Raw genomic sequence first — 27,622 nt, forward strand, 5'->3', positions numbered from 1 at the left:
CTTCCGCCTGTGCTGGGTGACTTGCCCTTGGGCGGCTTTCCCTTTAGATCCAGAGTCACAGTGCCTGCAGCCCACTGTACTTCCAGGGACCTGTGGAGACTGTTCATCTTTCATTCCTTTAATAATGGAAATAAATGATTATGTTAATAGAGACTGAGTAATAATGAATCCGTGTAGATTGTATTCAGGTTTTTCCTAACGCAATTGTAAAATTCCTATTTTATGGGGTGGTGGCATCAGCTGTGCCTGGGGGCTGTGAGCGCCCTGCTGTGGCCCTGCTGCTCTGGACGTGGGGGATGGGCTGCAGGTGCAGTTTGCCCTGGAAGCGTGGGAGTGGGCGGGGCTCCGGGCGCGAGGGCGTGGTTGTCAGTCAAAGATTGGAGCAGGGCCTGAAGCTCACTCAGAGAAAGCCTCTCTTGGGCAGTGAGACAGAGTGGCTGAGCTAATGTCCTGCTTTCTCTTTCAGTGCTGCCCATCACCCTTGGTATTCATTTTCTGAAGAATATTGACGGTGAGTGAACACCATGGGCTTTACCAGAATTTCTTGCTTCCAGAGTGTGGACACGATTTCTGTTCCTGCTAGAGGTGATGGAAAGCAGTGCCTGTGGTTTCAGGCGCTCGCCTTTATGTCTCTAAATGGAATAAAAAAGACTCCAAAATAAGGATGTTTGTTTTTCTTGATAATTAGAATACATATAAATTACAGAAATTTTGGACAATAAAGGAAAAGGATAGAGCATAATATAACCTTTAATAAGCCCATATAAAAGTACTTAGTGATTGGTGCATTTTCCTCATGATTTTCCTATACAAAAGTGTGTGTTTGTGTTTCATACACAAAATTGAAATAATCTTTGCCATACAGGATGGTATATTTTTGAAAAACTTAGCGTGTTTTCTCATGTTATCAATAAGTATTATTTAAAAATTCCAGTATTATATTTAGCTTGTGCTAAATCAGTGCATCCTATTAATTTAATAAGTTCTTAGTGATCTGCCTATATTTTGGTATTTTGATTAGTTCCTGGGTATGTTGATGTTCTTTCATTTATTCATTCAGCAAAACTCTACTGAACATCCTTTATGTGCCAGACATTGTTTACTCAATAAATAAAATAGAAAAGAATTAAGTTACAGTAAGAAATATCTTGAGTGTATAGTCTGGCAGAAGAAGAGTGGCTGATATAAGCTGTCAAAAAGTGGTAAGTGCCATTGGGAGATAATTCTGCACATGCCCTCATATTTGTGTGCATGTAAGAAGCAAAGCCACTGCACCCTTCATTCTGTGCCATTTTTTAAAGAAGTTTGTTTGACAAACATCAAGGAATATAGAGACAGTGGCTTTTTCCAGTGAAATGGAAGGTGTGCTTATTTAATGAGCAAGGGAGGTAAGAGATAGGTCCGGTCAGTCCATGGTGGGGAGTGTGTGACATGAAGGCTTTTAAAAGGACTTTGATGCTGAGAGAAATGGAGAATGATATTGAGGATTCTGAGCAGAGGAGCTGCAAGAGCTGACTGTTTTAAAAGGATCACTCTGGGTGTTATCTTGAGAAGAAAAAGGAGAAAAAGAACCCTATTTTAGGGCTTTCTATAATATTCTGGTGATAGATGATACTGCCTTGGATATAGTATGAGCAGGCATGGTGGTCAGAAGTCATTAGAATATGGATTTGTTAGGGTAGAGTCAGCATGGTTCTCTAACCTTGTGAGGTTCTTGTGAAAGGAACAAAGAGGAATTGAAGTTGACTCTAAGGCTTTTCAGTTTAGGAACTGGAAGGAAGGAGTAGCTTTATTTCTCAGACGGAGATGATGTGGGAGGAGCATATTTTTGTGGGAAGAATTTAGACATGTGTGGGATGCCCATTAGGTCTCTGAGGAAAGATGCTGTGTATGCAAGTCTTGAGTTAGAGGAGAGGTGTAGACCAAAGGGATGTGTTTGGGATTCACCAGAATATAGTTGCCACTTAGAGCCATGGAAGCAGACGGTCAGGGATTAGGACAAAGAAGAGGAGGCCTGTCATTAAGAGGTTGGCAAAGGAGGCTGAGAGGAGGCCGGGTACTGCAGGAGGCAGGGAAAACTGACCATTGGATTTGACAACTGACCTTCGCAAGATGGAGAGAAGTTTGATAGAGGAGTGGAGGCCAGAGCCTGAATAGACTAAGCTCAAGCAAGCAGGCAGAGAGGAACTAGAATCAGGCCATATAGAAGGTTTCAAAGAGTGTGGTCCACAGGACCACAGGATGGGGCCATTGCTCTTGAAGAAAATGGAATCATGTGAGGGTTTTCTAGGATGGGAGTACTAGCAACATCCCTCTGTGCTCTTAGGAGAAAGGAAATTAATGGTGCAGGAAACTGGGGATAATGGCTGGAATCACATCTGTCTTAGTTTCCTGTTGATGCTATAACAAATTACCACAAACTACCTTGGAACACCTCAGGAGGCCAAAAGTTGACTATCTGAGTATAACTCTGTGGGGGTAGAAAAATTTGTTCCCAGCAAGGGGCAAATAACCTTGGAAGCCGAAATCAGTCAAAGGGAGAAATAAAGTGGGAGAAAACTGTTTACTGCTCACAAGGAGTTGTCCACTTCTGCTTGTCCATGTCTTTCATGACCTGGCTGTAAAAAGGGACCCCACCAAACCTCTCTCTGGTCCAGATGTGCTGTCGCTCCCCAACCCTTGTAATCCCCTATTGATATGGAGATGGACTAAGGCCAGGCAAGAGATTCTGAAAATATTGCAATTTTACCTACACCGGGTCACTGATCTAAAATCAATGTATTGGTGGGCCTTCATGCCTGCTTGAGGGTATAAGGAAATCCACATCCTTGCCTTTCCAGCTTCCAGAGCCCACCTCCTGTCCTTATCTCGGGGACTCCTCTTCCTTCTCCAAAGTGCTTTCTGTGACTCTCTTATCTATGCTTCCTCCCCTCCTCCCCTCTCTGGCTGTAACCCTCCAGCATCCCACCTTTGTGGACGTTGTGATGACACTGGGCCTAGCCGATAAACCAGGAGGATCCTGCCACCCCATGATCCTTATCATACCTGCCAAGTCCTTTTTACCATGCAAGGTGGCATAGCTCCAGGTTCCTGGAGTTAGGGTATGGCTGTCTCTGTGGGCATTATTCAGTCCACTACACTCCCTTTGTGATTAGTTGGGGGCAAGTAATTCTTAGTTTCCCAATATTTCAAATAGGAATATGTAGATCACCAGGTGCTAAGTGCTAAAACTCTAGATGTTTACTTCAGGTATGAAGTAGAAAGGCACATTAATACAAATGTTTTTTTAAGGTTGGTATCTTGACCCTGTGACCTTACCCACTTCCTGGTACCCTCTGTTCATTTCTTAGATTATCAGTAACGTCATCCTCGTTCACAGAGGCAGCTCAAGCTTCTCAGTTTTTTGATGTTCACAACTCCTGAGTTTCTGGGTGTGTCTGCAGCCCACCAGGTGACTACTTCCATGTTTCCTCCTCACGGCTGCTTCACCTTGAAAGCCCAACTCACCCTGAGGCTTCCTCTACACTTATTCCATCCTGTTCTTGCTGCCTTAAAAATCGTGGTGAGTGAGTGTCTCCCCTTCATTTTTTGTTCCACAGCAGTTTACATCTTAAATTAGGTGAAGTAATAAATTAAATTGAAGAGCTGCCACTCATTCTCCCTACATTTGTCCTCTAGACAGATTTACTGCTGGGTAAGAGCCCCTGGCTATTTCCCCTTTTAGCCTGTCCTTGGACCAACCATTCAGGACACACTCCTTCACAGCCAAGGCAATTGCTCTGCTCTTATTTATGGGGACACTTTTGTCTAAATCTGAGACCGCCCATCCACTGGACATGCTTATTTTTTGCTCTGTAGTAAAGCTGAGGTGTCACTGTGTTTGAAAAGCTCACCAGGGAGCTCTAAGTGAAGCAGGAAAGGTCTAAACTAATGACCATCATGTTCTCATTGTGATTTCAGTGGTCAAGATGTTTGCCTTCCCAACACCCATTTTACCCCAAAAAGTTTGTGTAGGTCAGTCACGTTGGTTCCACTTCCCTTGACAGGTAATTGCCTTGGAAGGGGACTGTGACCCTGTCCTGGCCAATGACAAGTGAGCAGAAACACAGGGGTGGGGTCCATCTTGGAGAGTTTCCCTCCCTTCTGAAATCAAGTGGCCCCAAGATTGGACACATCTTGGGGTGTGCTGTCTGGAAAGGCCAAGCTGTCTTCACCCAGCCCAAGGACCATGCCAGAGGAATAGCTGAGGAGTGAGAGCAGAGCAGACCTCCTGGGGCAGCCCCAGTGCTTGCTGTACTCTGCACTTTTTGTTTAAGAGGTAACACATTTCTGTGGGGTTTAAGCCAGTGTGCAATAGGTTTTCTTGACCTGGTTGTATCCTAACCGAAACAGACATCAATGTCAACATTTTTCCTTTACAACCCCTATGCCCTTTGCATCTGGCCAGGAGATTCAGAATCTTTGAAGATTCCTGATTCATCTTCTGAGAGAACCACAGTGGAGTCCAAGGGTTTGAGGTTCTTTTTGGGTGATATTAAAATAAAAAATGATGTAGAAGAGGCAGTGGTCCCTCAGATTTGTCCTTCACTCATCTCCAGGCACATTTGGACAGAACCCACTCTATGGCACAATAGTGAGTTAAATGGAAATTTAAAATATCTATGGGTTATGAATTTCATCTAATACCATAACTAAAGCTTCATAAATATCTCCTAAACATTCTTCTTCTTTTTCCCCAAATATCTCCCAGGGCATATCCTGTCCACACCTCTCACCCCCAGACTCTGCCATCTCTTCCACTTCCGAAGCAATGCAGTATTGGCCTTTGGTCTGTTCACCCCCCACCCTAAGGCTCTGGCAAGTTCAAGTATATACTATTTTTTGCTCACACAGAACTCATCACCCTATGTCACCTCAGACAGTGATTAAGCAAAACAGGTTACTTTCTAGGGATAAATAGTGATGGCAGCATAATTGTGTTTAACTTTTAAACCATGTCAATATATCCTTTGTGGAAAACATATATGCTTTTCTCTGCACACTGACAATCAATTCTCTTCTAAGCAATGAGTGAGGAGAAATTTAAAAAAGCAGTTATTTACCTTTGGCACAGAAGCATTACTTGTTTATAAATCAAGAATGGCCTCTGCTCACCCTGTCCCCTCCTGCACCCCTGCTTCCCCTTGTCTCTTCTCGGGGAATTTTCTTCCCCTTCACCTGTGGGACTGGAGATCCTGTGGTTTCTTGACACACAGTTGTCTTGTTCAGCCTGTTTGTATCCAGCTGGGGAGAATTTGAAGCCCACTAACTTGTTAACCCAGACCTGCCCATCAAGAGCCCCTCTGGCCCAGCCAGTTCCTCTGAGCCTCGGGAGGCTGGTGGATCTGACTGGCCATTGCATTAACCAGGGGACCTCCAGGCTGGGCCCTCTGTGGTGCACACCCTATCCTAGTCAGAGGATAGTCATAGCCACCCTAGTGTCCCTGGAGGAGCAGCACACCGGGGCCCCCTTCAGCCCTTCCCTCCAAGCACCTGGGTGTGAGGAAGGCAGGTGTCGCTGTTACCCGCATTCTTCCTCCTGCCCCAGTTTCCACAGCTCCTTTCCTCCATAAGCCATGCACCTCCCCAAAGTCTCAGCTCTCCACGCTTGCTTTGTCTGCATGGGTGGGACCAGCACGTTATGGATGGGGTGGCATTAGTGCCTCATAGTCACAGTCATAGTATTTGTTATGAAACCTTCCAAGTTGGAGGAAAACTAGAGGGTGTGGCTCCTGACCAGGGATCCACTTGTTCAAGGAATCCTCAGTATGGGTGAACTTTGTTCCCTTTGTGTCTCCATAAACCCGAATCTACATGTCCAGTTCAAATCCTCACACTAGAGCCAGATACACAGTAGATGTTATTGCAGCTGGCCAGGATCAGTTAACTTCCTCATTCTTTTCTCCTAAATCTCAGGTGGGCCCAGGAATCTAAGCTTTTATAAAAGCTTCAGGAGTGAGTTGAATGTGGCTCTTGTATAGACTGGTATTTGGGAAGTCCTAAGGACTTTGAGTAGTTTGTGGTTTCTCTTCAGAAATATCTAATAACATCCAGCAGGCATTTGCCAGGTCACTGCCCACTTCCCTCTATATAGGGCATCTAACATCTCCTGAACCGATGGGCTGTTTTCTAACCATTCCAGGGTCTAATGTTGCCCTGGCCATATTGCATTCTGAATACTAAGTTCTGTATGAACACAGAAAGGAAGCCCTGGCTGGGGTGAGGTCCAAACCTCGCCAATTAAGAAAAGGCCCCGCAGTACTGGGGTGTGGGGCTGGACAGGGGCAGGGCCCTTAGTGGGTGCAGGCTTTGTGTCTCTGACCTTGGCACTGGCTAGAGCAGCACTAGTTCCCCCACAGAGGCTTTCGTTCAGGAAGTGGAACTTTTTCTTTATCTTCATTAAAGTGGTAATCATAAATTCTACCTATTCTATTCTAGCAGACATTCCACCTAATTACCCGAAGCGCCTAGCTGTTGGTAATTACACACACAGATAGATACACACACACACAAATAGATAACTGATATTCTTTATTTATAAGGCAATTCTGAAATTCCTCACAGTTAGTAATAAATGTGATAATGTATGAAAAAGGATTAGCAGAATGGCAAATTCTGAATACTCAGATGTTGGTAGATATATTATCCTTGCTAATAGATTAATATAAATGAAGAGTAAAATAGGAAAATCACACAAAGAGAAAAAGAGTGGTAATCAATCAGCAATTCATACAATGAATTGGGTATTTAAAAAATAAGCAATCAGCTTTCTATTACTTTATATTTGGGTTATTACTGGATAGTAGTATTGTGTGGTGATATTACAATTAGCTTATGTACAGTAACACCACAAGGTGAGGTGGCCTTACTGTTCAGTCAGCTCCTTGGAGACGGGACACGATTTTTACCTGATACTCTTTCCCTCTTGGCATGTTTTATGCAGTGGACAGTTAGTAAGTAATCAATGAATTTAAAAAATGGAAATGAAATTGTTATCAGCCACTAATCTCTCCCTAAATTATTTATTAGTGTTGAGCACATGGCTGACATGTCCTTTTTAAAACAGCCTCTTCTTCCACCGAGTCTTTGAAATAATGAGGACCAGACTTGCTGATTGTTTTATTGACAGATGTTGCTGGGAAGAGGAATACATCTGAAAATTTGACTCCGCATATTCTGGGTATTAAGTTCTGCGCAGGCAATATGATTTAAATAATTTAATTATGCATTAAAAAATGCTTATTATAAAGCCATTTCTGTGAAAGAAAGAAGATGGACTTCACAATTGGTCAGAAAGTCAAATTTTTAGCTTTTACTGTAAGGGCAGCTTCCCAGAAATGGCTTCTCTACTGCCCTAGGAACAGGGTCACTGGAGGCCTGTCATGCCTCAATCCTTTCTCCTTTTATCACTGCGGGCCACCCCAATAATCCCTCTCCTGCATAGGAACATGGAGGCCTTTCATGACTTGTACCCAGAGCCCTGCATGCAGACAGTGATGCCCGAAGTGCCTAGCTGTTGGTAATTACACACACAGAGGTTTGGGCCATGCTGCTTAAAAACTAGCACTCAGAGTGAAGTCCACAGGTCAGGAAGAAGAGAATGATGACATTTTTGTTACTTAGTAAAAAGTAAGTATTTTTTTCTCTAAAGACTCTTAGCCACATTAGAGCCCAAACTGCTTTGCCTGGGGTAAGCATTTCTGGGGTGGATTGGGGACAGTTTTCAGCCTCCAGGGAGGCAGTAGCAGGTATTTATCAATGTTCGGTCAGCCCTTCAAGGAACAAAACACATGGTGTGTGGGCTGCTTGGGAAACGTTGGCAAATGTCTCTTTTGACTGTCTTGCAGATAAAAGGAAACTTTCCATAGTAACTTACCAAGAAGCCAGAGCTGACAGTGAAGACTACATTGGCATGTGTGTCCAGGTAACGGTAGTGAGCTTTTGAGGTTGTGCTTGGCCAGGAATTCAAAGGCAACAGAGCAAATTACCCTGGCCCTGAATATCAACTCTATATTTATTAAATTTTCTTAGATTCAAAAAAAGTAATTTGATATACTTGATCCTTTTAAACTTTTCAAACACAAAGCAAGGCACCCTTACAAATACAAGACACAGACTATTCCTAAGCCACTTGGAAAGAAGTTATCAACATCACACGTCACGTCAGCATGAATCTCCCAGGAGCAGGGACAATCTGTTATGTGGTTACTATGTCCTTATCACAGCCAAGAGCACCACAACGTCACCTGGTACAGAACTCACATTGTCATGTCTCCAGCTGTCCCGAAATGTCTGCCTTAGCTTGGATTCCTCCAAAAGTAGAATGTGAGGTTTCAAGTGAAGGTGTTTATTCAAGAAGTAATGTAAAAGCACGGGAAGAGAAACAAGCAGGTGAGGCAGAGTGAGGAAGGAAACCTGGAATTTCATCCTACTGGAAATGCTGGGAAACAGGCGAGTTGCTGGGGTATCGATGTGTTGACTGCTACCTCTCATCTGGGGCTTGCTCCCAGGAGGCATTCATTCCCTGGTATCTACAGCCCCCATCACAGGCTGAGGAGCAGGTGACCAGAGGAGGCCCTTAGGCAAAGGGGGACAGGGGTGGCAGCTGCCACAGTACAGCTAAGTGTCCCTCAGTCCGTATAATGTGCACATTGCTTTTGACTGTCCAGGCTCTGCCCTTCCAAACAGCTGTTGATAACTTGTCCTTTGTAACAAAATTAAGCACTGGAGACTCCCTCGGGTGGACGGGTATTCCCTGAGGCTAGTTGCTTTCTCCAGATGACAGGTCAATGACATTGTTCCCTGTGCCCTCTCAGGTGTCACATGATATGCTCCTGCCATGGTAGATGTGTGCACCAGGCCACGGCTTGCCTTCCCCTCAAGGCAAGCCCATGTGGACCCCACAGGACAGACCTTACTCTATGTTGGTACCTTTTGGAGCCCCAGACACTATAGACCCTGACCCAGGCTCTCATTATACTTCCCACCCCTACAAGCACGGGTACTGGAACCAGGCATATAATGGGATTTTCACTGGCTGGTCCCTCAAGTGGCAGGTCTGACTGAGAGACATAATGGCCTTGTTAAGGAAGTGCTATTTAAGTTACACTTGGGTAAATGGTTCCCCTTAGGGGGTCACTCTTCTGCCTCAGGCCTTGATCCTATTAAATTCTAGACTGGAGGGCCCCAAAAGACCTCCTACCAACTTTTGTAAAGTGCCATATCACCTCCCATTAATGTCAAGGAGATATAAAAAGTCTCCGTGTTCACTGAGACTCCAGTTGTATGTTTACTCGTCACCACTTCCCCTCCACCTCCATTTCTCAGTCGTTTGTGGTCCCAACAGGTTTGGTGACCTGACTGAGAGCAGGTTCCTCCCTGTGACCCATGACCACAGAAGCCCTAGGGATCCCCTGTGGGACCCCGAGGAAGTGCTAACTGCTCTCCCTGCTCCACAAGTCTTTGCCACCAGGACCTGTGTGGCCCACTGAGAGAGGAGACGGCAAACTCCGCCTAGAAATGCTAGTCATGTCTGAGACACAAGGGGAAGAAGTTCCTGTGCTTCTGTGGGGCCCCTAAACCACACTCAGCATGTCAGAGCAGCCACATTCCTGGGCTCTGGAGATAAAAGGCCCCTTCACCCGGGACCACCCCACCCGCTTGGTAAGCGCACAGCTCCCTGGGAGAGCGGCTACAACCATCAAAGAACAAATTTGTCCAAGGCCACTGTTAGCCTCTGTGCTGGCTACTTGTGTCTGTATTTTGTCCAGCTACTTGGGCTAGTCTGTGACCCTTAAGCCCAAATCCTCTGACCCGAGGAGGGTCTCAAGCTCCCAGACAACCCCTGTGCCCATAGAACAATTGGATATTTTGCAATTGGAAATGTATAGAGTCCCTCCTAAACTTTCTGAGACCTGCTTGCCCTTGTGTATATTATCCAGGGCGCAGGCGAGTGCACAGTGACCTCACCCTAAGACACAGGCATGAACCAAACAAAGGCCCGCAGGCCTGGGTGGGCACCTCACAGGGCTGTCATCACAGCAGCACACATTTCACCAGAGTTGGATGCCCTGCACTTGTCCTGAAATGCACCCAGACTGCCCAGGGAGCCTGCCCCACCCTCTGGGTAAGGTGCGTTGTGTAACAGCCACCCTGCTAGCTCAGCTGGGCTGCCTTTGCACTGCCCTCCAGTAAACAAGCTGTGCAGCCAGGCTGGGAAATCGTTGCGCAAGGAGGCCAGTGTTTGCCTGTACTGGAAATCTTGCTGATGTTTGCACATCCAGCTCCTGAGCCCGGCAACCCTGGCAGGGCCCCCAGTAGCCCAGGCCAGTTTTTATCCCACAGAGCCTAGTTAGAAACTTCACACCATGCTAGAGGATAGCTGCTTGGGAGGCCTGTCCCAGGAGCAGATGTCACCCAAGCCTGAGAGCTCACTGCTGGAGAGGACAGCATTTCAGACCCATCTGTCCCCATGTGCCTCCACAGAAGATCCAGCGAGACTACAACCACGCACCTCCAAGTGACCACCTGCCTCAAACACGACCTTCCAACAGGACAGCTCTCCAGTGCTAACGTTTGTCAGCCTTCCACCCCTGGGTGCTCAAGGACGCCTGCAAACGTAAGTCCTGTCCTGGCCACTGTGATGCTGCATAACTCATGTCCACCTTCTTTGGGATCAAGTAGCAATTACATACCATTCTTAAAGCAAGGGTGCCTGCCCAAGGCCTGCCCCATCAAGTCTCCATGGGCCCCTAGAGGGAGTACCTCCCCTGAACACTGAAAAATGATGAGAGACTTTTGTGGGCTCCCAAACCTGCCACCACAAGGCCTCCATGAATCTCCGTGCTCTATGCTGGAGGACACCCTTCCTGACAAGAGGTCTCACTGACGCCTTGCCCATCTCTGGAGCATGAGAGAATGCCAGCCCCAGCACAGGCCTGCATGAGCACACCACACCCCCATACCCCAGCCTCCCAGTCCCTGACCTCTCGCTCTAGAGAATACCCACACTAGCATGAGGCCTCCACTCTCACCCCATCTCTGGCCCCAGACAGTACCCACCCAATCAGGAGGCCCACAGTGCACACACTTTCTTTCACACCAAACAACATCCTTCCTGGTTCAAGTCCTTCACAAATACCCACTTGGTGTGACTTGGCTTTAGGGAAAAACCATCCTAAACCAGGTGTCCACTAACACCAAAATCCTGTCTCATGTCTCATGTGATAAAGTGCTCACTGCAGCATCTGGCCCCCATGCACCACCCTCATTTTTTAAAAAATTTTTATTAAGTATCATTGATATACAATCTCATGCTCAGGTTTCACATGAGGAGCAACATTGTGGTTACTACATTCCCCCTATTATCAAGTCCCCACTGCATACCCCATTACAGTCACTGTCCATCAGCGTAGTAAGATCCATGCTCCCCATCTCTTATACTGGAGAATAGCCTCCCAGTGTCAGGCTCTGACCAGATCCAATGGGACCATCCTAACCCCACCTGGACTCAGGTCAGGCCCTGAACTGAAAATGTCCACTGATAGGTGTGCTGGCATCCTGGTTCACTGCAGTCACTGGGGGACATGGTACCATTTTAGCTAGAAAGTAGGGGCCACGGTAACTGTAGATATGCCTCCTATGCTAAGCTCAGCATCAAAATCTGGGCACACTTAGGAGAGGTTGCCCATGTGTGTGGCATACCAATGGAAAAAACGAGGGACTAGGGTTCCAGCTAGCTCTCCTTTCCCTGTAACTGTTGGAAGAGCAAATATAACACAGGCTGATTTGCTCATTCCCCTACTTATTTTCCCAGAGTCTTGCAATGTCTGGGGGACCCCTCAATCCTTCATCCCAACCTACCACACCCATCAAGACATATATGGAAGGAAGAAAGATAAAAAGAGGGAGGTGCCAACTCTACAGCAGTCAGGAATGAGCGATTAACCAATGAGATTAATACCTTTCCCACCCTTCATGTCCTCCATGTATATCAGTTTTAAGTCTATACATGAAAGCCTGATTGTATCCATGTTAGGAGTGTCAGTGTTCCCCACCTGGATATATTGTCTGGATAAACTCGGAATTTCCAGGTCAGACTCAAACTTGGACCTGGAACACAGGTACTCCACCAAATTGTGTGGTTATGAGAAGGGTTGGTGTTTGCCTTGAGGAACATCTGAGTGGTTTTGTTTCCTTTCTCTAACATTTAAAACTGTGCTTGACTGTTTGCTCTTTAATTATAAAGCACTATTTGGTTTGTGCCTTTAAATGTGGCAGAGGAGAGAGGTTTACAGACAAAAGTGGCACCCAGCACCTGTGTCTTCAAACTTTGCAGTGTAAAGATCAAAAGGCAGATTGGCACAGAAAAGGTTCCCTGTGCCCACAGGGAAAATCCCAGGCTTTTTCACGTTCATAATTCGGCATGTCCTAGATATCTACTTAGAGGTAAGTGCCAAAATCTTTACAAATAGAAAATAATTCTCTGATGTCAGGGACTCTCAATTGTGGACCATTCCCAGCAATTCAGATATAAGTTCGAATGCATATCTCTTGGTCATATAAGTGATTATATTGAGTGCTTTGTCATTTACACTCACTGTGATTTGATATCATTTACTGAATTTATTTCATTTATTTATATAGGAAGAAAAATTAGACATAATTTAATACATTATTACATAACATACCTGAATACATTACACAAAATACATGATTTAAAATAAGCATATCAGTTATCACATACATGCTTTTTCATTGAATTTTTTTATCTTGGTCCCCCAAGCCATCTCTTCTCCACTTCACCCTTCTCAGGAAACCCCACAATAATGAATGTTAACATATTGGTATGCACTTCCCATATTTTCCATATTTTCTCCATGCTCCTACACTTTATATCATTTATGTGTCTGGAATTCTTATATATATGATGTTGTTACAGGTTAAGTTTGCTCTCCTTGGTTCTTGTCCCCGCCACAACAAAGAATTGAAAGGTAGAGACACAATAGTGAAGCAGAGTGAAAGTTTTATTTAAATACACTCCAAGGGAGGAACGGGTCAGAGTCAAGGTAGACAAAGGCCCCAAACTTTTAAGGGAAGCGCTGTTTATCACCACCTAGCTGGGAAGCATTACTTTTGATTGACGGGGTGAGGTCATTTGATTGACAGCTCTAGTTATACACCCATTCCTCATGTTGCACATGTCTTTTCCCAGAATGCACACAAAAAAGCCCATGGTTGGGGTGGGGAGCAAAACCACAATTTTCTTTTAATGAAATTATGAGGAGGAAAACTGTCCTTAGTTTTCCTCAATGGCACCTGCACTGGGACCTTGCTGGGATCTGGTTGGGAACCTGCTGGCCTGGTCCCAATAGGCAAGAAATATCTCTCTGCAAAGCCTTTGTTGTCTTCATGTGGGACCTGCTACCTGGGCAGTTTGGATAGTTTTTTTCCTTGAACCTTATCTTTCCCTTCCCTGGCTGCTCATGTCTATCTTTCTACTTTAACAATGTTGGAGGGGAAATCCAATTCTGTGGAGAGCCACTTGTTCTAGCATCAGGCATTAAATGATTCATTATTTTCCTCTGAATTACACAGCCCTTTTAATCATATCTTAAATTCTTATATAAGTAAAAATGAATTCTGAGTTTTCTATTCTGTTCCACTAGTATTTCTGTGTAAGCTTATATCAATATGATTGATTAGATTAGATTGACTTCGTGATGAGCTCTGAGATCCAGTAAAGAAAGTCTCCATCACTGTTTTTTCTTTCCATGAATTTTCTCTATGGCATTAATATTTTTATATGCAGGTGAAACTTTTGCATCTAATTAAAACAATCCTGTTGGAATTTGGAACATAATTGCCTGGATGTATACAGAATTTAAATTTTAGTAAACTGTCTTTCTATCCCAAAATTGTGCACACCTTTTCACTTGTACAGATATATTTTATGCCTTCAATGCTATTATTTAGTTTTCTTTTTCCTGTAGAAGCTCTATCACTCTTGGTATATTAATTCCTAAGTATTTTGACATCCTAAGTTGGAATAAAGGCAATATTTTAGCCATTTCCATTTCGAGATGCTTTGGTACAAGTTTTGTATATTTTCCATGTAAACCTCTAGAATACTCCACTGTATACATATAGGATAATGAGCATAAAAAAGAAAAAGAGTGTTTCATATTGTGAAAATAGTCTTTTTGTCAGGCCTCAAGAAATGATGTCAGAGATTGCCTTGCGTCCCATGATAACACTTTAAAAACCACTGCTTTGAAGTTCAGATGAAACCAGCTTCCTCTAGCCCTTGGCTATTAGACCCCCGAGCTCTTTAATATCTGAAATTAGAAAGATGTGCTGTGGTGAATGGAAGTCGTGCAAGAAAAGTAAAGGGGTAGGAAAAGCAACACCACACCTGATTTAAATTAGTTTGAGGAAAAGAAGGTGTGCACTGGTGACACAGGTAACAACACCGAACACTGAACAATCCAAAAGGAAATTTTTTTAACAGGTACAGAGTTTTTGTCTGTAGTGGCAAAAATGTTTTGGGTGGTGATGGTTCTACAACATTGTGAATATATTTGATTCTACTGGATCATATACTCATGCATGGTTAAAATCGTATTATGCTGTGTACATTTTACCAAAATTAAAAAATAGTATCTATAGATAGATAATTATAGGCATTATAATAATGTCTACTAATGACGCACAAGATACAGAGATCCATAAACTATGGCTGGCGGATATAGCTAGCTGCCTGTTTTTGTATAGGCTGTGAGCTAAAAATGGTTTAGACATTTTTTTCATGGCTGAAAACTCCAAAAGATGAGTAATATTTCATGGAAATTAGGTGAATCTTAACTGTCAGTATTCATAAATAAAGTGTTTTGGAACAAAAAAATTAGTCCAAATTGCTAAATTTAAATAATTGATTTATTTTTAGTGGGGCCCTGTTATGATTGCCGTTCTAAGAATGACTCAAATTCCCCACTGATCATTCAAACTGACATTTCTTTTTATAGTGTAAGACTTTGCTTTCCATAGGCTTTTTTAAATGTCCATGCCTTTTTGCGTTTCTCAAAGGTTTCTGTAGATTTGCAACTTGGTCTTTTCTGCATGGACATGCCTATTAGAGTTTCCATTCGTCAATGTTACAGAACCCAGAATATTTAACTACCTTTCTTCAACCCGGTTGAACTCTACTTGTACTGGGTAACATGACTGGCTCTTAGAGGGCTTGACTCTCTGTGTGACTACTGAAACTACTGTTCCTTGTACATGGCACGCTCTCAGAACTTCATGGCCTGCTCCCAATTCCCTGCTTACAGAAACAGATGTATATAGCTCTATTTTATAACTTGCCATTAGTACAAAAGAAAAAAAGTACTCATATACATTTACCTTCCTAACTTACTAAAATCGGTAGGTGGATGGTACTAAATACAGAATAGGTGGATGTACAGAGTCAGAACATAACTGTCAGGGTTTGGAGGGAAGGAAGGATGGGGAGTTGTTTCTAATGAGTAAAGGGTTTCTTTGGGGATGATGAACATGTCCTGAAGTTCTATAGTGGTGATATCTCAATGAATATACTAAAACCCTCTGAACTGTATAATTTAAAAGGGATGGTTTTATCTCATTAAAGCTGTTAAGAAATAGCAATTGTATTATTTTCTACCCTCTGCAGATTTCTTTTAAGAAAGAAGAAGATCAGTGTCTGTCTATCCAAAAGAGTAAAGGAAGATGAGTCAAATGAGATCCTATTTTGTAAAGCTGAATGATGGGCTCTTCATGCCCATTCTGGGACTTGGCACCTCTGCTCCTAGTAAGGTGGGCCTAATGGTATTGGCTATGGAGGTACAGCAGCCATGGGTCCTGATCAATACCAGTCAGTGTGTGAATCTGGGCAATTCATATGGAACTCACTGTCTTCATCTGTAAGCTGTTTCTCTCCAGGGTAGGTTGTCTTGTGCATTTAAGTCAGTGATTTTCACATCTCATTAGGTATTAAAAACCCCTGAGGTGCTTGGTAAATATGAAATTTGGGTGCCCCACCCAAACAACTGCTGATTGAGTAAATCTGGGTTAGGGATCACAAATCCACATTTCTAACAAGCTGCCCAGCAATAGACAGCTTGGATGTTAGAAATTCCAGAGAAACTTCATCACCAGCTTGCTGCGAAGTTTCTGACACGTGGCAACCATGACAACTGGGTGTTACTTATCCTAGCACACTGTGAGGTGGCTGCCCTGGACAGAAGGCAAGAGTAATAGAACCAGACTGTCCCACCCCATCTCCCCTGACATAGTGCCACCTGGGTGTGATCCATGGACAAGCACATGTTCATTTCCACCACTACTCAGAATATCCAGAGGAATTTGATGGCTAAAGGACCTGGAGAAAGAGAGCGAGTATTAATGTCAGATAGCTGGGGTGGAAATAGTCTGTTCAAGGCTAGGTTCTTAATGCTGTGCCCTGACGGAGCCACATGGCATAAGGAAACTCTCTGGCATGAGGTGTCCTTTGACTTGGTTCTTTAACCTGTGGACAGTCAGTTAATCTCCATGGGACCAGTTAATTCATCAGAAGTTGCAAGTCAACAAATATGCACAAGAGAAATTCTAATTACTGCATGAGTTGGGGTGATGGAGAGGGGAGAGTTGTGGATAACTTCGAAAGTCCAACCTGGTGGCCAGAAGCACAAGAGGCAGCTGAGGAAAATTAGAATTGTGAAGGAGAGAGCATCACCCAAAGGCCAACTGAGTGACCCAGGAAAGAATTAAGTATGAGATACATTTTAGTGAAAAAAGAGTATATTTTCTTCTATAGTTTTGTCCTTCATCAAATGTTTGAAGTGTTTCCCCAGGCTTACATAGATAAATCACTAATTTATTCTGTCTAAAGTTACATTTTCATTTCATTGATAGGTAAGTTTTGGTATTGGATTGCTGGGTTGAAACTAGTTTAATAATCTCTTTAGAGTGATTTAATTTAGGAATGTAAATCTATAGAGTGTGTAGATCCAGAGATGGAAGGTTAAACCCAGTGTTGTCGGAGGCCAATTCACGGACTCAACAGATTCAGTAGTGAGCATCTTTTCCCAATAGTGGAAGCTTGAAATCAGCCATAGTTGGGAGTATTTATGCCATAGAAATTGGCAACACTACAAATCAGGATTTCTTTTCTTCAGAGAGTTGGTTTTTAAATATTTGCCACTAGTTATAAGTCAACATTTAGCTTTGTCACTTCTAGCTCCTAGCCCTTAGAAGTTTCTGGCTATGGAGGTACAGCAGCCATGGGTCCTGATCAATACCAGTCAGTGTGTGAATCTGGGCAATTCATATGGAACTCACTGTCTGGTTTGGGCAGTGTGTCCAGCTACTTGGGCTAGTCTGTGACCAAGTCAATAGGTTCTGTTGACTAGCTCATGGGCTTATGTAACTGGTCATCTGTTCCCTGAATCAAGTAGGTCTTCATCTTTTTATGCTCTTCTAGGTTGCTAAGAGTAAGGTAGAAGAGGCCACCAAGATAGCAATTGATGCAGGCTACCGCCATATTGACTCAGCTTATATGTACCTAAATGAAGAAGAGATCGGGAGGGCCATCCAGGAGAAGATTGCCAATGGCACTGTGAAGAGACAAGACATATTCTACACTTCGAAGGTGCTGTGTATAGTTGCACATGTATCTCTGAAGCTCACTCTTGGCCAAATACTATCTTGGTGAATTTCTCTTCTTATTGGCTTAATTTTCATTCACACTCAGACCTTCTATGAGAAGGCTGGTTAAGCACATGCTGGCTAAGAATGTGGGTTCCATGGTAAGACTTCCTCTATTTGAATCCAGATTCTGCCACTTAGTAAATGTGGACCTTGAACAAACGACTTAAACCCCGTACCTTGGTTTCTCAAGCTCTAAAATGAAGATATTTACCTCACAAGATTTTCATAATTTTTACTTTGAAGAATACATGTAAAGCTTTTAGGAAAGTATTTAATATAATTAATATGTCTTAATATAGTTTCCTGTAATATTCTTCCCTGGCATCATATTTGAAACAAATAAAAGAGCTTGCATATTTAAGTCCTAGTGGAAAGGGAGCCAAGGGAGCCATGGGGAATTGTTTCCATGGTGTTCACTGACTGACTACAGCTAGTGTCCATGGACTGACAAGCATTGATATCTGAGGGGAAGTAGCCCATAAAGGAGGGTTGAAACAATGTCTCTACCCTCTCACTCCAGAGTTGTTCCAGAGCCCTGTGTTCAGGTGTCGCCACAGCAGCAGGCTTCTGGCCCCCATGTGTAATCCTCTCCATAGGATCTTTTGGCTCCCTTGCTTTTGGCAATTTTTGATTGATTTTCCTTAGCTTATTACCTCTTAAAATGAGATGCCTAAGGGTTCCCCAAAAGAAGTTCCTATGGGCCTCACTTTCTTTGGGACCCCTGACTACTTAAGACAGTCCGGACAGAATTTCCTGAATCACAGTCACTTGAGGTTCTTGTTCAAAATACAATTTTCCAGTGCCATCCCCAGATACTGTGATGGATTGTGTTCAAGGTAGAACCCAAGAATATGTCTTATACAAGCAAACCAGACAATTATTTTACAGTCTGAAGTTTGAGAACCTCTGTGTAGGACCATATTTTCATTTTGAGCATTGTTGTCTTAATTCGGTAGGAAACCAGCCGTCATGATACAGAACTCACGAGTTTCCTAGGGTGACTTGTCCCTTCCCAGTGATTATAAGCATGTTTTTGGTTGATGTTGTTTATTTGCTGTTTTATTAACCCTTCCTAAGGATTCCTAAAGAAATAATCCCCACCACTTCTCTTTTAACTACTGCAGCTGTGGGGCACGTTTTTCCATCCAGAATTGGTCCAAACTGGCCTGGAAGTGTCACTGAGGAGAGTTCAGCTGAGCTATGTGGATCTTTATCTTATTCATTTCCCAGTGCCTTTGAAGGTTAGCAAGTCTTATTTTACTTTGGCTATCAACATGAAAATTAGCAGCTGAATACAAGAGAAGATATAGTTGGTGAGGGTGAAAAGAAGCAGATACAGTACTTTAAGATTCCCTTTTGTGCTTCCACCCTTCCCATCTCAGCTGGCGATTCCAGCCCCCGAGCCACAAGACTTCATTGGTTGCAATGTACTTGCCTCAATCTAATAGCCATGCTGCCCACACCTTCAAGACTCCATGTTCCTCAATATCGATCTCATGTCCCCAGGCGTCCAGGGAATGTCCTGATCGGGAGGCCCTTTAAGGCACAGGAAATTCAAGGGAGATGAGACAGCCCTTGAGATGCTGACAGGTGGCTCTCAGAAGGCTACCTCCATGTGGAAAGCAGGGGTGGGAGAGGCTTACCCCCCAAGGTCCAGAGCCAAGAGCCTGTGGAGCTGTGGCACCACTCTAACCTTTCTCTAGGATGGGGTCTTGGAGGTCTCAAGTTGTCCTTGACACAAGAAATATTGACTGAACCTTTAGCAGTTAGAAACATTTCCAGGAAGTGTAGCTCCTCAGTGTGCTTCCCTTCCCTTTTTTCTTCCCTGACAATTCCTTCCCAGAGGAGGGTTGGTTCGCTCCATTAGCCTCAAGGTCTGTAGTCTCTGGAAAGTTCATTAGAGGCTGTGCAAAGCTTTAGCAGCCTCTCCTTCTTTCCTGTGTTGCAGCCTGGGGAGGAGATTGTGCCAAAGGACGCACATGGGAAAATCATTTTCGATGAGGTGGATCTCTGCACCACGTGGGAGGTGAGATGGCTCCAAAGAAGCCATGTTTCTGCACGTTGAGGGAGGGAGGAAGGACAAGGAAGTCAGGATAGGTGGGTTGAGTCTAATCCTGCCACCCGCCTGTCTTGACCTGGGCAGGTCCCTGAATGTCCCGCTGCCTCGGTTTCACATTTTGTGCATTTAATAGCTCAGTGAGTACTTATTGAGTGCTTATGATATGCCCAGTACTGAGTGTTTCTGAGTGTGTATCAGGCTACATGGTGGCTGGGCCTAGGCCTCTGGTCCCCTGGGGGGAAGTGTTGTTGTGTGTATGTGTGTCTGTGAGTCGGGGGCAGGTGGGAGACTAAAGCTAATGGGGGGAACTGAGGGTGCAGGGTGGGTCTGGGTCTCAGGCGGCAGCTGAAAGCAGAATGGGCAGGGCAGGGGAAGGCAATATCTGAGCAGACTGGCAGGCCCCGGAGAGGTGGCTGTGTGGATGGGTACTGGGAAGAGTGACACAGGCAGACCCATGGCCAAGGCACCGTGTCTTCGGCATTGAGGAAACAGCAGTGGCACGCGTGATGGGGACAGAGTGAGGCTGGGGGGCAATAATGGGAAATTGGGTCGGAGAGCACGGGGCCAGCGGTCTGGGGGGCAGCCCTTGCTCTTCCCATGCTGCACCCAGCCTTAATTCCTGCTCTCCTAGAGCTTGCTGTGTAGGGCTTCAATCACGTTTTTCTAGGTGTTGAGCCAAAGATCGCAGGGGCTCCCTTAGCTCTGTCCTGGCCACTTGCATTCTTTCTTACTCTATCTTCTTAGCCACTTTTTATTTTTATTTCCATTCTCCTCCTACTTGTCAGTTCCTATCTTAGGCATTGGCATTTGCACCTTTGGAGACCTTCTGTCTCTTGCTGTGTCTCACTCTCCCCCACTCTCCACTTGCTACCATTCATTAGCTTCCTTACTGGTTACACAGGTCACCCCTCACCACTGTTTCCTCCCCAGGCCCTGGAGAAGTGCAAAGATGCGGGTCTAACCAAGTCCATCGGGGTGTCCAATTTCAATCACAAACAGCTGGAGATGATCCTGAACAAGCCAGGCCTGAAGTACAAGCCCGTGTGCAACCAGGTGAGCCACTGAACCCCTGGCCTCTTCTCCCTCCTCCCCACCTTATCCTTCCCTCATTTCAGCAAGTTCAGCAATGGTGCTCTGTCCTGTTTTGGTACCTTTGGACATCAGCTGCTTCAAGAGAACAGAATGTATTTCATGTTGCTGAGACAGTTCCCAAGGCCATGTCACTTTATAAAAAACATCTAAGAGTCATGTCAGAGTATAACCTACTAGGTGTTATGGTGGTTGGTCCCAGAAATTTAGAGCTAGCAAATTATTGACTTTTCTACTCTCATAAAAAGTCAGTAGAGTAGGAGCACTCCTGTCTAAAAGGAAATGGGCAATTCCTCTCTAAGTATAACAGCTCTTTTGAATTATGTCATGAAATGACCAGAGACTCCAGATGTCACAAAATCACTCCCAATGTGAATGTACTTAATGCCTGATGTTGTGTATTTAGAAATGACGAATTTGTTATGCATATTTTACCACAATAAAAATTAAATTAAAATTAAAAATAAAAATAAGGTATCTCCTTGTTAAGATAAACCCACTTTAATGAGCAAGACATGAATGTCCCTGTATTGGAGAATCATGAGAGGAAATGAGTAGAAGAGTGAGTGGGGACACCTCCATGCTGCCCAGGGCCCGCATGTCCCCGGGGGCCATTTCCTTTGCAATCTTTCACATGCAGACTGAGAGAGGACGGTGTCAATCCAAACATCAAATATCAGTGAAGTTAATTTTTTCCTTCATTTAGTTGAAAAAATAGGAGTTCTAAGAAGTTGTATTTTGGGTCCCTTAGGAAGTTTGATCTCCACTTTGGAGATCACCAGTGGAGAGAAAGGAAAGAGAACTGGTTTTGATGGGAGAGGTGGTGAGGAATTGGGGAAGAAGCTGGATATCATCCAGAGCCCTGGAGAGTGCCTGCAGCATGGCCGCGGAGGCTGCCTGCTGGGGCAGTCTACAGGGCACCAGGCACAGGAAAGCTTGCACAGAAGTTTAGTTAATTGTGAATCTGTGTAGTGAACAGGGAATTGTGAAGATTAGTTCAGAGTCCAGGCATGGTTCTAATCCCTGAATACAATAAAAATGCAGGACAAACTGGAAATCAACAGCTCTTATTAGATTCATTAGAGAACTGAGGCCCCAGGGCAAGCCACTGTCCCCAGAATTAGAGAGACAGACAGGTAGATACAGAGAATAATACTCACTGGAACAGAACCCAGGAACTAAAGCTGTGGCTGGAGTCAGTTCCAGGCAGGAAACCACAGCTGAAGGCTCAGCATGGGCAAGCGTGAGCATCAACCATCCCAGGGGCTCAGCTATGGCAGGGGCCCCACCTCCAGACGCCCTGACAGGTTTCCACAGTAAAGACTGGAGGGAAATCCCCTTCTGCTCTGGCAGGGATAGAGGAAATATGCAATCTGATAAACAGAGTATTCGGTTTTTCTTAAGGCCTCTCCCTATTAGGGTATGTGGGTCAACGGGTAATGTAATCCAGAAACGATTACACTACAGAGTAACTACTTGGGGTTTTACTTGAACCTCATCTATGTGGTGGAAGGAGAAATACCCAGTTCCAGCCCAAGAATCAACAATGGAGCTGAGCTGACACCAGACCTCCCAGCCCATGGCTAGGACAATGGTCTTGACCCACATATCATCTGGATAAGAGAGCAGAAAAAGAAATGGTTAAAATTCTGTGTAAAGGTCCCGGATTTCTTTCTCTGCATGTGCAAAGAAGTAAGAAAGATGGAAAGTAAGATCATAGCACCACTCAATATCTTTTAGGACACAGAAACTGCTCTCACATATAATGTATCAATGTCATAACACTAATGACAGTTTCTGACTAGTAACAACGAGCAGTCTATTTCTAGAATCTATTTCTGGATTGAAGACAAAGGGGCAAGAAGCATTTCCCAGTCCCTTTCCGTGTGGGACAAAACTGAGCTTGGGAGGCAGATGGGAGAAATAATGTAGAGTAGGGGGTCCTTACATATCAAGCAGACATTATAGTGGGATGTGATGGAATGAGGAAAGCATTATTTCTGGACCCCATGGGTGGACTGATGAACAAGCTCAAATTCAGCAGTGTTGAGAAGAGACAAAGGAAAGGAGGGCTGAGAGCAAAAGACCCAGAGGCAGAGATTGCTGCTTGGGTTGCACAGCAGCATATGCAGAAGATACAAGGGAAGGATACCACTGTGCTTTCCAGTCTGAGACAGAGCATGCTGACACCAGCCTGAACTGGTCCTCCACGAGCATTGAGCTCGTTATCTGATGCCACTGTGCTATCTCTGGGCAGAGTCCAAAGGTGAGCCTCTGGGAGCACCACTGGCACAGCTGTGGACTAGAGTCACGTGTTAGCCCATGTTGCTGGTATTCCTAAGCACTGATGATGCCATGCAATACAGCATCATGTGTTCCTCATACATTTGGTGTTGGTGGTCCTACAGTCCAACCCTTCTGCTTGGAATTCTGCAGGTGGAATGTCACCCTTACCTCAACCAGAGCAAACTGCTGGACTTCTGCAGGTCCAAGGACATTGTCTTGGTTGCATACGGTGCCTTGGGGTCTGACTCAGAGAAGGAATGGTAGGAATCCCCATCAGGTTATTCTAATCAGAGACGCTGTACCTTCCGGATCATTTCCTGACTGTCTGGGGGGAAATTAAGGATAGACTGAGAGGATTCATCTTAGTAACTCTTTGCCTAGCCTATGTTGTAGGGACTCAATAAAACATTATTGAATAATAAAATTACTGACCAAAACATTCATACAATTCAGATGCTCTGGCTTTAAAGAACAAAAAAATGAGCCTAAGCTTCAATTTGACACTTAGTCGTTGAGTGATATGAGACCAAGAGGAATTAGAAATATGCACCTTTCAGAACTTAACAAAACTGAGATCATTGAAAGCATTTTTTTGAAATAACACATTCTGGTAAAATAGTTGGGTTTTTATCATGGTGGTTTGGGGGTCTTAGTTTGGAAGACAATTTTGCCTTCTTGATTTATTCAATCTTTTACTAATTTCTCATAAGCTTTTTTTTTAAAGATGGAAAAATGTCTCAGTTTCTCTTTCTTCCTTACTCTCTTTTCCTCCTTTGGATTTATCAAAAGAAGCGAAACAGATGCTGAGACAGCTAGGGGTAATAAGGGAGACTCTAAAGGCTTAACTACCCCTCGCCCTAGAGAGCACCTCTCAGGAAAATAGGTATACAGCCTCAGACACAGACCTTCCTTGCCTCCTCCCAGGGTGACCAAGGACAGCCCAGTTCTCTTGAAGGATCCAGCACTCAATGCCATCGCTGGAAAGCACAGGCGAACTCCAGCCCAGGTTGCCCTGCGCTACCAGCTGCAGCGGGGGGTGGTGGTCCTGGCCAAGAGCTTCAATGAGAAGAGAATCAAAGAGAACTTCCAGGTACACAGCAGGGCTAGGGCATCAGGAAACTAACAGAGACCCTTCATTTCTCCCTGGGTGAGTCCTCTGTGAGATAGATTTGGGCAAAGCTTATCTCCTCACCTACTCCTTGCTTAGAGTGCTGTAGTTAACTGTTCTGTCCTCCTATCTGCAAGGTGGGGATGTGGTGGTTGGAGGAAAGCCAAACACAAGATCAAGTCTGGGTTTCAATCCTCCTTTCTGATCCAGTAGTATAGCCGTGGGCAGATCATCCCCTGATTTCTGTACCTCCAAAATAGAGTTAGATGAGATAAGATTTGGGCTCAAAACTCTAGCATCCCTTTGCTACAACTGCACCCACCTAATACAGGTCTGTGAGGGGGATCTGAACTGCCAGTCTCAACTGCCTCAACAGTCTGATTCCCATGTCTTTTGCAGGGAATGAACCCCAGATTCACAACTGCCTTATAAAACCTACATAAATTTTTGTGCCTGTGGCTGGGGTAGGGGAGTGGGGGGCAGCAACTGCCTCTAGGAAACTGGATTGATCTTCTCACCTTTATCACAGGTTTTTGATTTCCAGTTGACACTGGAGGATATGGAAACTCTAGATGGCCTGAACAGAAACATTCGCTATTTTGAAGACAAGTTGTAAGTAGCTGGTTCCATCGTAGGCAAAGGGGAGCAGGACAGCGAGGAGATTCAGTTTCTCCCAGTCCTCAAAGGGATTTCCTCTTCTTTCAGGAGTCTTGGGAACAACACAGGTTTTCTTCAGCTCTCAGACCCTTTTCACAGTCACTTGAATGTCCCCTCTCCTTACCCTGCTTATGTTCCAGGATTAATCAATATAGTAACACTGTGCTATTATAGCACTTCTATGATATTACATATACCCTCAGCTCTAGCCCCTCTCTGTCTCACTCATGTGTCTGAACAAAGCCTGGTGAAACCCATTCTCTGCCAGCATCGTCAGTGTTTCCTCCCCATGAGACTGCTCCCACGGGCATTCAGACATGCTCTCGCCTTTTAAAAAGTCCTCTCTTGAGCTGCTTCACTCTCTAGCCACAACCCATTTCTCCTTTTATAGAAACACTTCTCAAAGAAGTCTGTACTTGCTGCCTTCAGTTTCTCTCATCTCATTCTCTTTTGAACCCACACAAGTCAGGCATTTGCTTCCCATTTGGCCAAAACCTTTCCTCCCAAGGCCAGCCATGACCCTGTCTTTGCTTAAAGCAGCAGTGATTGGCTTTCATCTTATTTTCTATCCTAGAAGCACTTTCTCAGCCAGCTTTACTGCTGATCCTGTCCCCCTCATCCCATGGCCATTCCTTCCCATGTTCCACGCAGGCTTCTTGCTGCCTTGACCACTTAACTTTGGGGTGACCTAAAGTCCAACCCTTGCACCTCTCCTGTGTCTACACCCTCATCCTTGGTGATTTCATCTTGTCTCTTTGTATTAAACATCATCCCTATAGACTCTCAAATTATACTCAGCCCAGCCCTTAATCCTGACCAAGATTTGTGTGTTCTGTACTTAGCTCTGCCTGGATGTCTAAGAAGCACCTCAAACTTATCTCGGTTGAGCTCATGCTGGTATCTGAAGACCCCCACCCCATGTACCATATGCACTCACGTCCAAGTCTTCCTGGTCAAGTCTGTTCTTCCTGCTTCCATGCTATCTCCACACACAGTAGCCAGAGTGAATGGGTTCCACATAGACTTCATCAGCCACTCTTCCATTTGGTATCTGGCAGCCTGCCCATTCACTCAGAGTGAAGGCCAGATTCCTTACTGAACTTACAAGGACCGTGAGGATGCCTCTTCCCCCCATTCTGTCCCTACCTCACATCCCAGCCCTCGCCCTATTCTGACTCCAGTGCAGCCTCCTTGCTGTTCACATATATGCTGGGGCTGTCTCTGGGCCTTTTCACAGACTGTTCGATCTGCCTAGATAGCTTTCTCCAAGTAGCTACATGAACACTCTTTCACCTCCTTCAGATCTTAACTGAGATGCCACTTTGGTCCTACTTTCTCTGTCACTTTATCTAAAATGCAGCTCAGCAATCCCTGTCTTTTTCCCTTGGCACATATCCTTAATTGCCATTCCATATAGTCTGCTAATTTATTTGGTTTATTTTCTGCTTACACCATTAGGATGTCAGACTCTTAGTGCTGGATTTTTTCAAAACTATTCTCTCCTTGAGTAATTAATATGTATTGGTTGAATGAATAATATGATAAGATGATAAAGGAGGAAAAGTAAGGAGAGCAGACAGCAATCCTGAATAATTAGTAACAGTAATAATTATTCAGTGACTTAGCATTTTCTATCTTGAAATAATTACTTTATATAGACAGGGTTTACTCTCCTTGCTCCAATGGAAGCCCCTGATGACTTATATTATAATCACCGTATCCATCTCTAGGTCTAATGTATAATTTTTCACCTAGTAAATTGCATGTTACTTCTGAGTGCTTGAGAGAAATTCGACAATATTATTACCTTCCTCCTCATCGCTTTGAAATATTTGCTGACTTTATATATTCAATCAGATTGGCATTGTTTTAAGAGGCAGAATTCACTTGGGAGTTTAAACTATCAATATAATTTATCTCAAGTTGTAGATAATGCACCTGCCAAAAATGAATATATTGGTTTATTTTTATATATGTGCTCATGTGTATGCCAGAGTATTTATTTTGTGATGTACTCATTACAGTACAATGCATAGGACAATTATACAACTGATTGGATTTGAACCTGTCCAAAGACAAGAGTACATTAATTTTCATACTTGAGCCGTTTAAAAGGAAGCTTTTTTTTCTAGCTCAGAAACAGTGACTTGACTGACTCTTCCTTTCCCTTTTAGGTTTTATAGTCATCCAAATTATCCATTTTTGGAGGAGTATTAACAGCAGTGTCTGTGGTTGCTCCAGTTTTTTTATTTTGATTTTGCTTGGTGATTGACAAATGTCTCATGGATGAGAAAGTATCTGGTTTATTCCATGTTGTTTAGCCTTACCAATCACAATATGGTTCAAGTTCCTGGATCAGACAATAGAAGTCTCTAAACTCAGGCTTTTCTGCCAAGAGTACATATATAAAGGTACATTTTAAACTACCTAACCTACCACTATGGCTCTTTTGTTTTGTTCCTGTGACACTTAGCGTTAAAATGCTGGCATCCCTGGATGTTCTAGGGGTATGGCTCTCCCAAGATAGAATCAAATCAGCAGGTGCCCAGCTGCCCTCCTGGCTGAACAGCCAGTGAGCTTGCGTGTCAGCAGGCCCTGGTGTCTCCTGGTGGCAGGCATAGCTGACAGCTTTGAGTCAGGCAGGAGAAAAACCCTGAGGC

The 27,622-nt window shown here is 44.2% G+C and overlaps 1 protein-coding gene and 1 pseudogene across 7 annotated transcripts; both read left to right on the forward strand.

The window, feature by feature from the left end:
- LOC140847882 (aldo-keto reductase family 1 member C15-like) overlaps positions 1–511 on the forward strand; it is a 15,744-nt pseudogene extending 15,233 nt beyond the window's left edge.
- Positions 355–27,388, forward strand: LOC108393830 (aldo-keto reductase family 1 member C3-like). 7 transcript variants are annotated; one of them, XM_017654940.3, is made up of 13 exons: positions 355–511; positions 3,351–3,562; positions 7,887–7,963; positions 10,525–10,657; positions 15,728–15,870; positions 17,537–17,704; positions 18,888–19,004; positions 19,712–19,789; positions 20,753–20,875; positions 23,348–23,457; positions 24,122–24,287; positions 24,835–24,917; positions 27,137–27,388. In XM_017654940.3, the coding sequence occupies exons 5-13, from the start codon at positions 15,784–15,786 to the stop codon at positions 27,177–27,179; spliced, it is 975 nt and encodes a 324-aa protein (XP_017510429.1). In that variant the 5' UTR covers positions 355–511; positions 3,351–3,562; positions 7,887–7,963; positions 10,525–10,657; positions 15,728–15,783; the 3' UTR covers positions 27,180–27,388. The 7 variants fall into 7 exon arrangements, with proteins under 7 accessions (XP_017510429.1, XP_017510434.1, XP_017510436.1 ...); XM_017654947.3 differs by lacking the exon at positions 355–511 and adding an exon at positions 12,377–12,486 and having other exon boundaries at positions 3,385–3,562; XM_017654945.3 differs by lacking the exon at positions 3,351–3,562 and having other exon boundaries at positions 400–511.
- The last annotated feature ends 234 nt before the right edge of the window (positions 27,389–27,622 follow it).

This window comes from Manis javanica, chromosome 2, assembly GCF_040802235.1.
Source record: "Manis javanica isolate MJ-LG chromosome 2, MJ_LKY, whole genome shotgun sequence".
NCBI lineage: Eukaryota > Metazoa > Chordata > Mammalia > Pholidota > Manidae > Manis > Manis javanica.

Excerpts from the sequence above, each read along its gene's own strand:
- LOC108393830 (XM_073229462.1), top strand. The coding sequence starts at position 10,511 with ATGTGCCTCCACAGAAGATCCAGCGAGACTACAACCACGCACCTCCAA. Across the intron at positions 19,790-20,752 it reads ATCTCTGCACCACGTGGGAG|GCCCTGGAGAAGTGCAAAGA; the intron begins GTGAGATGGCTC and ends TTTCCTCCCCAG. Across the intron at positions 23,458-24,121 it reads TCTGACTCAGAGAAGGAATG|GGTGACCAAGGACAGCCCAG; the intron begins GTAGGAATCCCC and ends GCCTCCTCCCAG.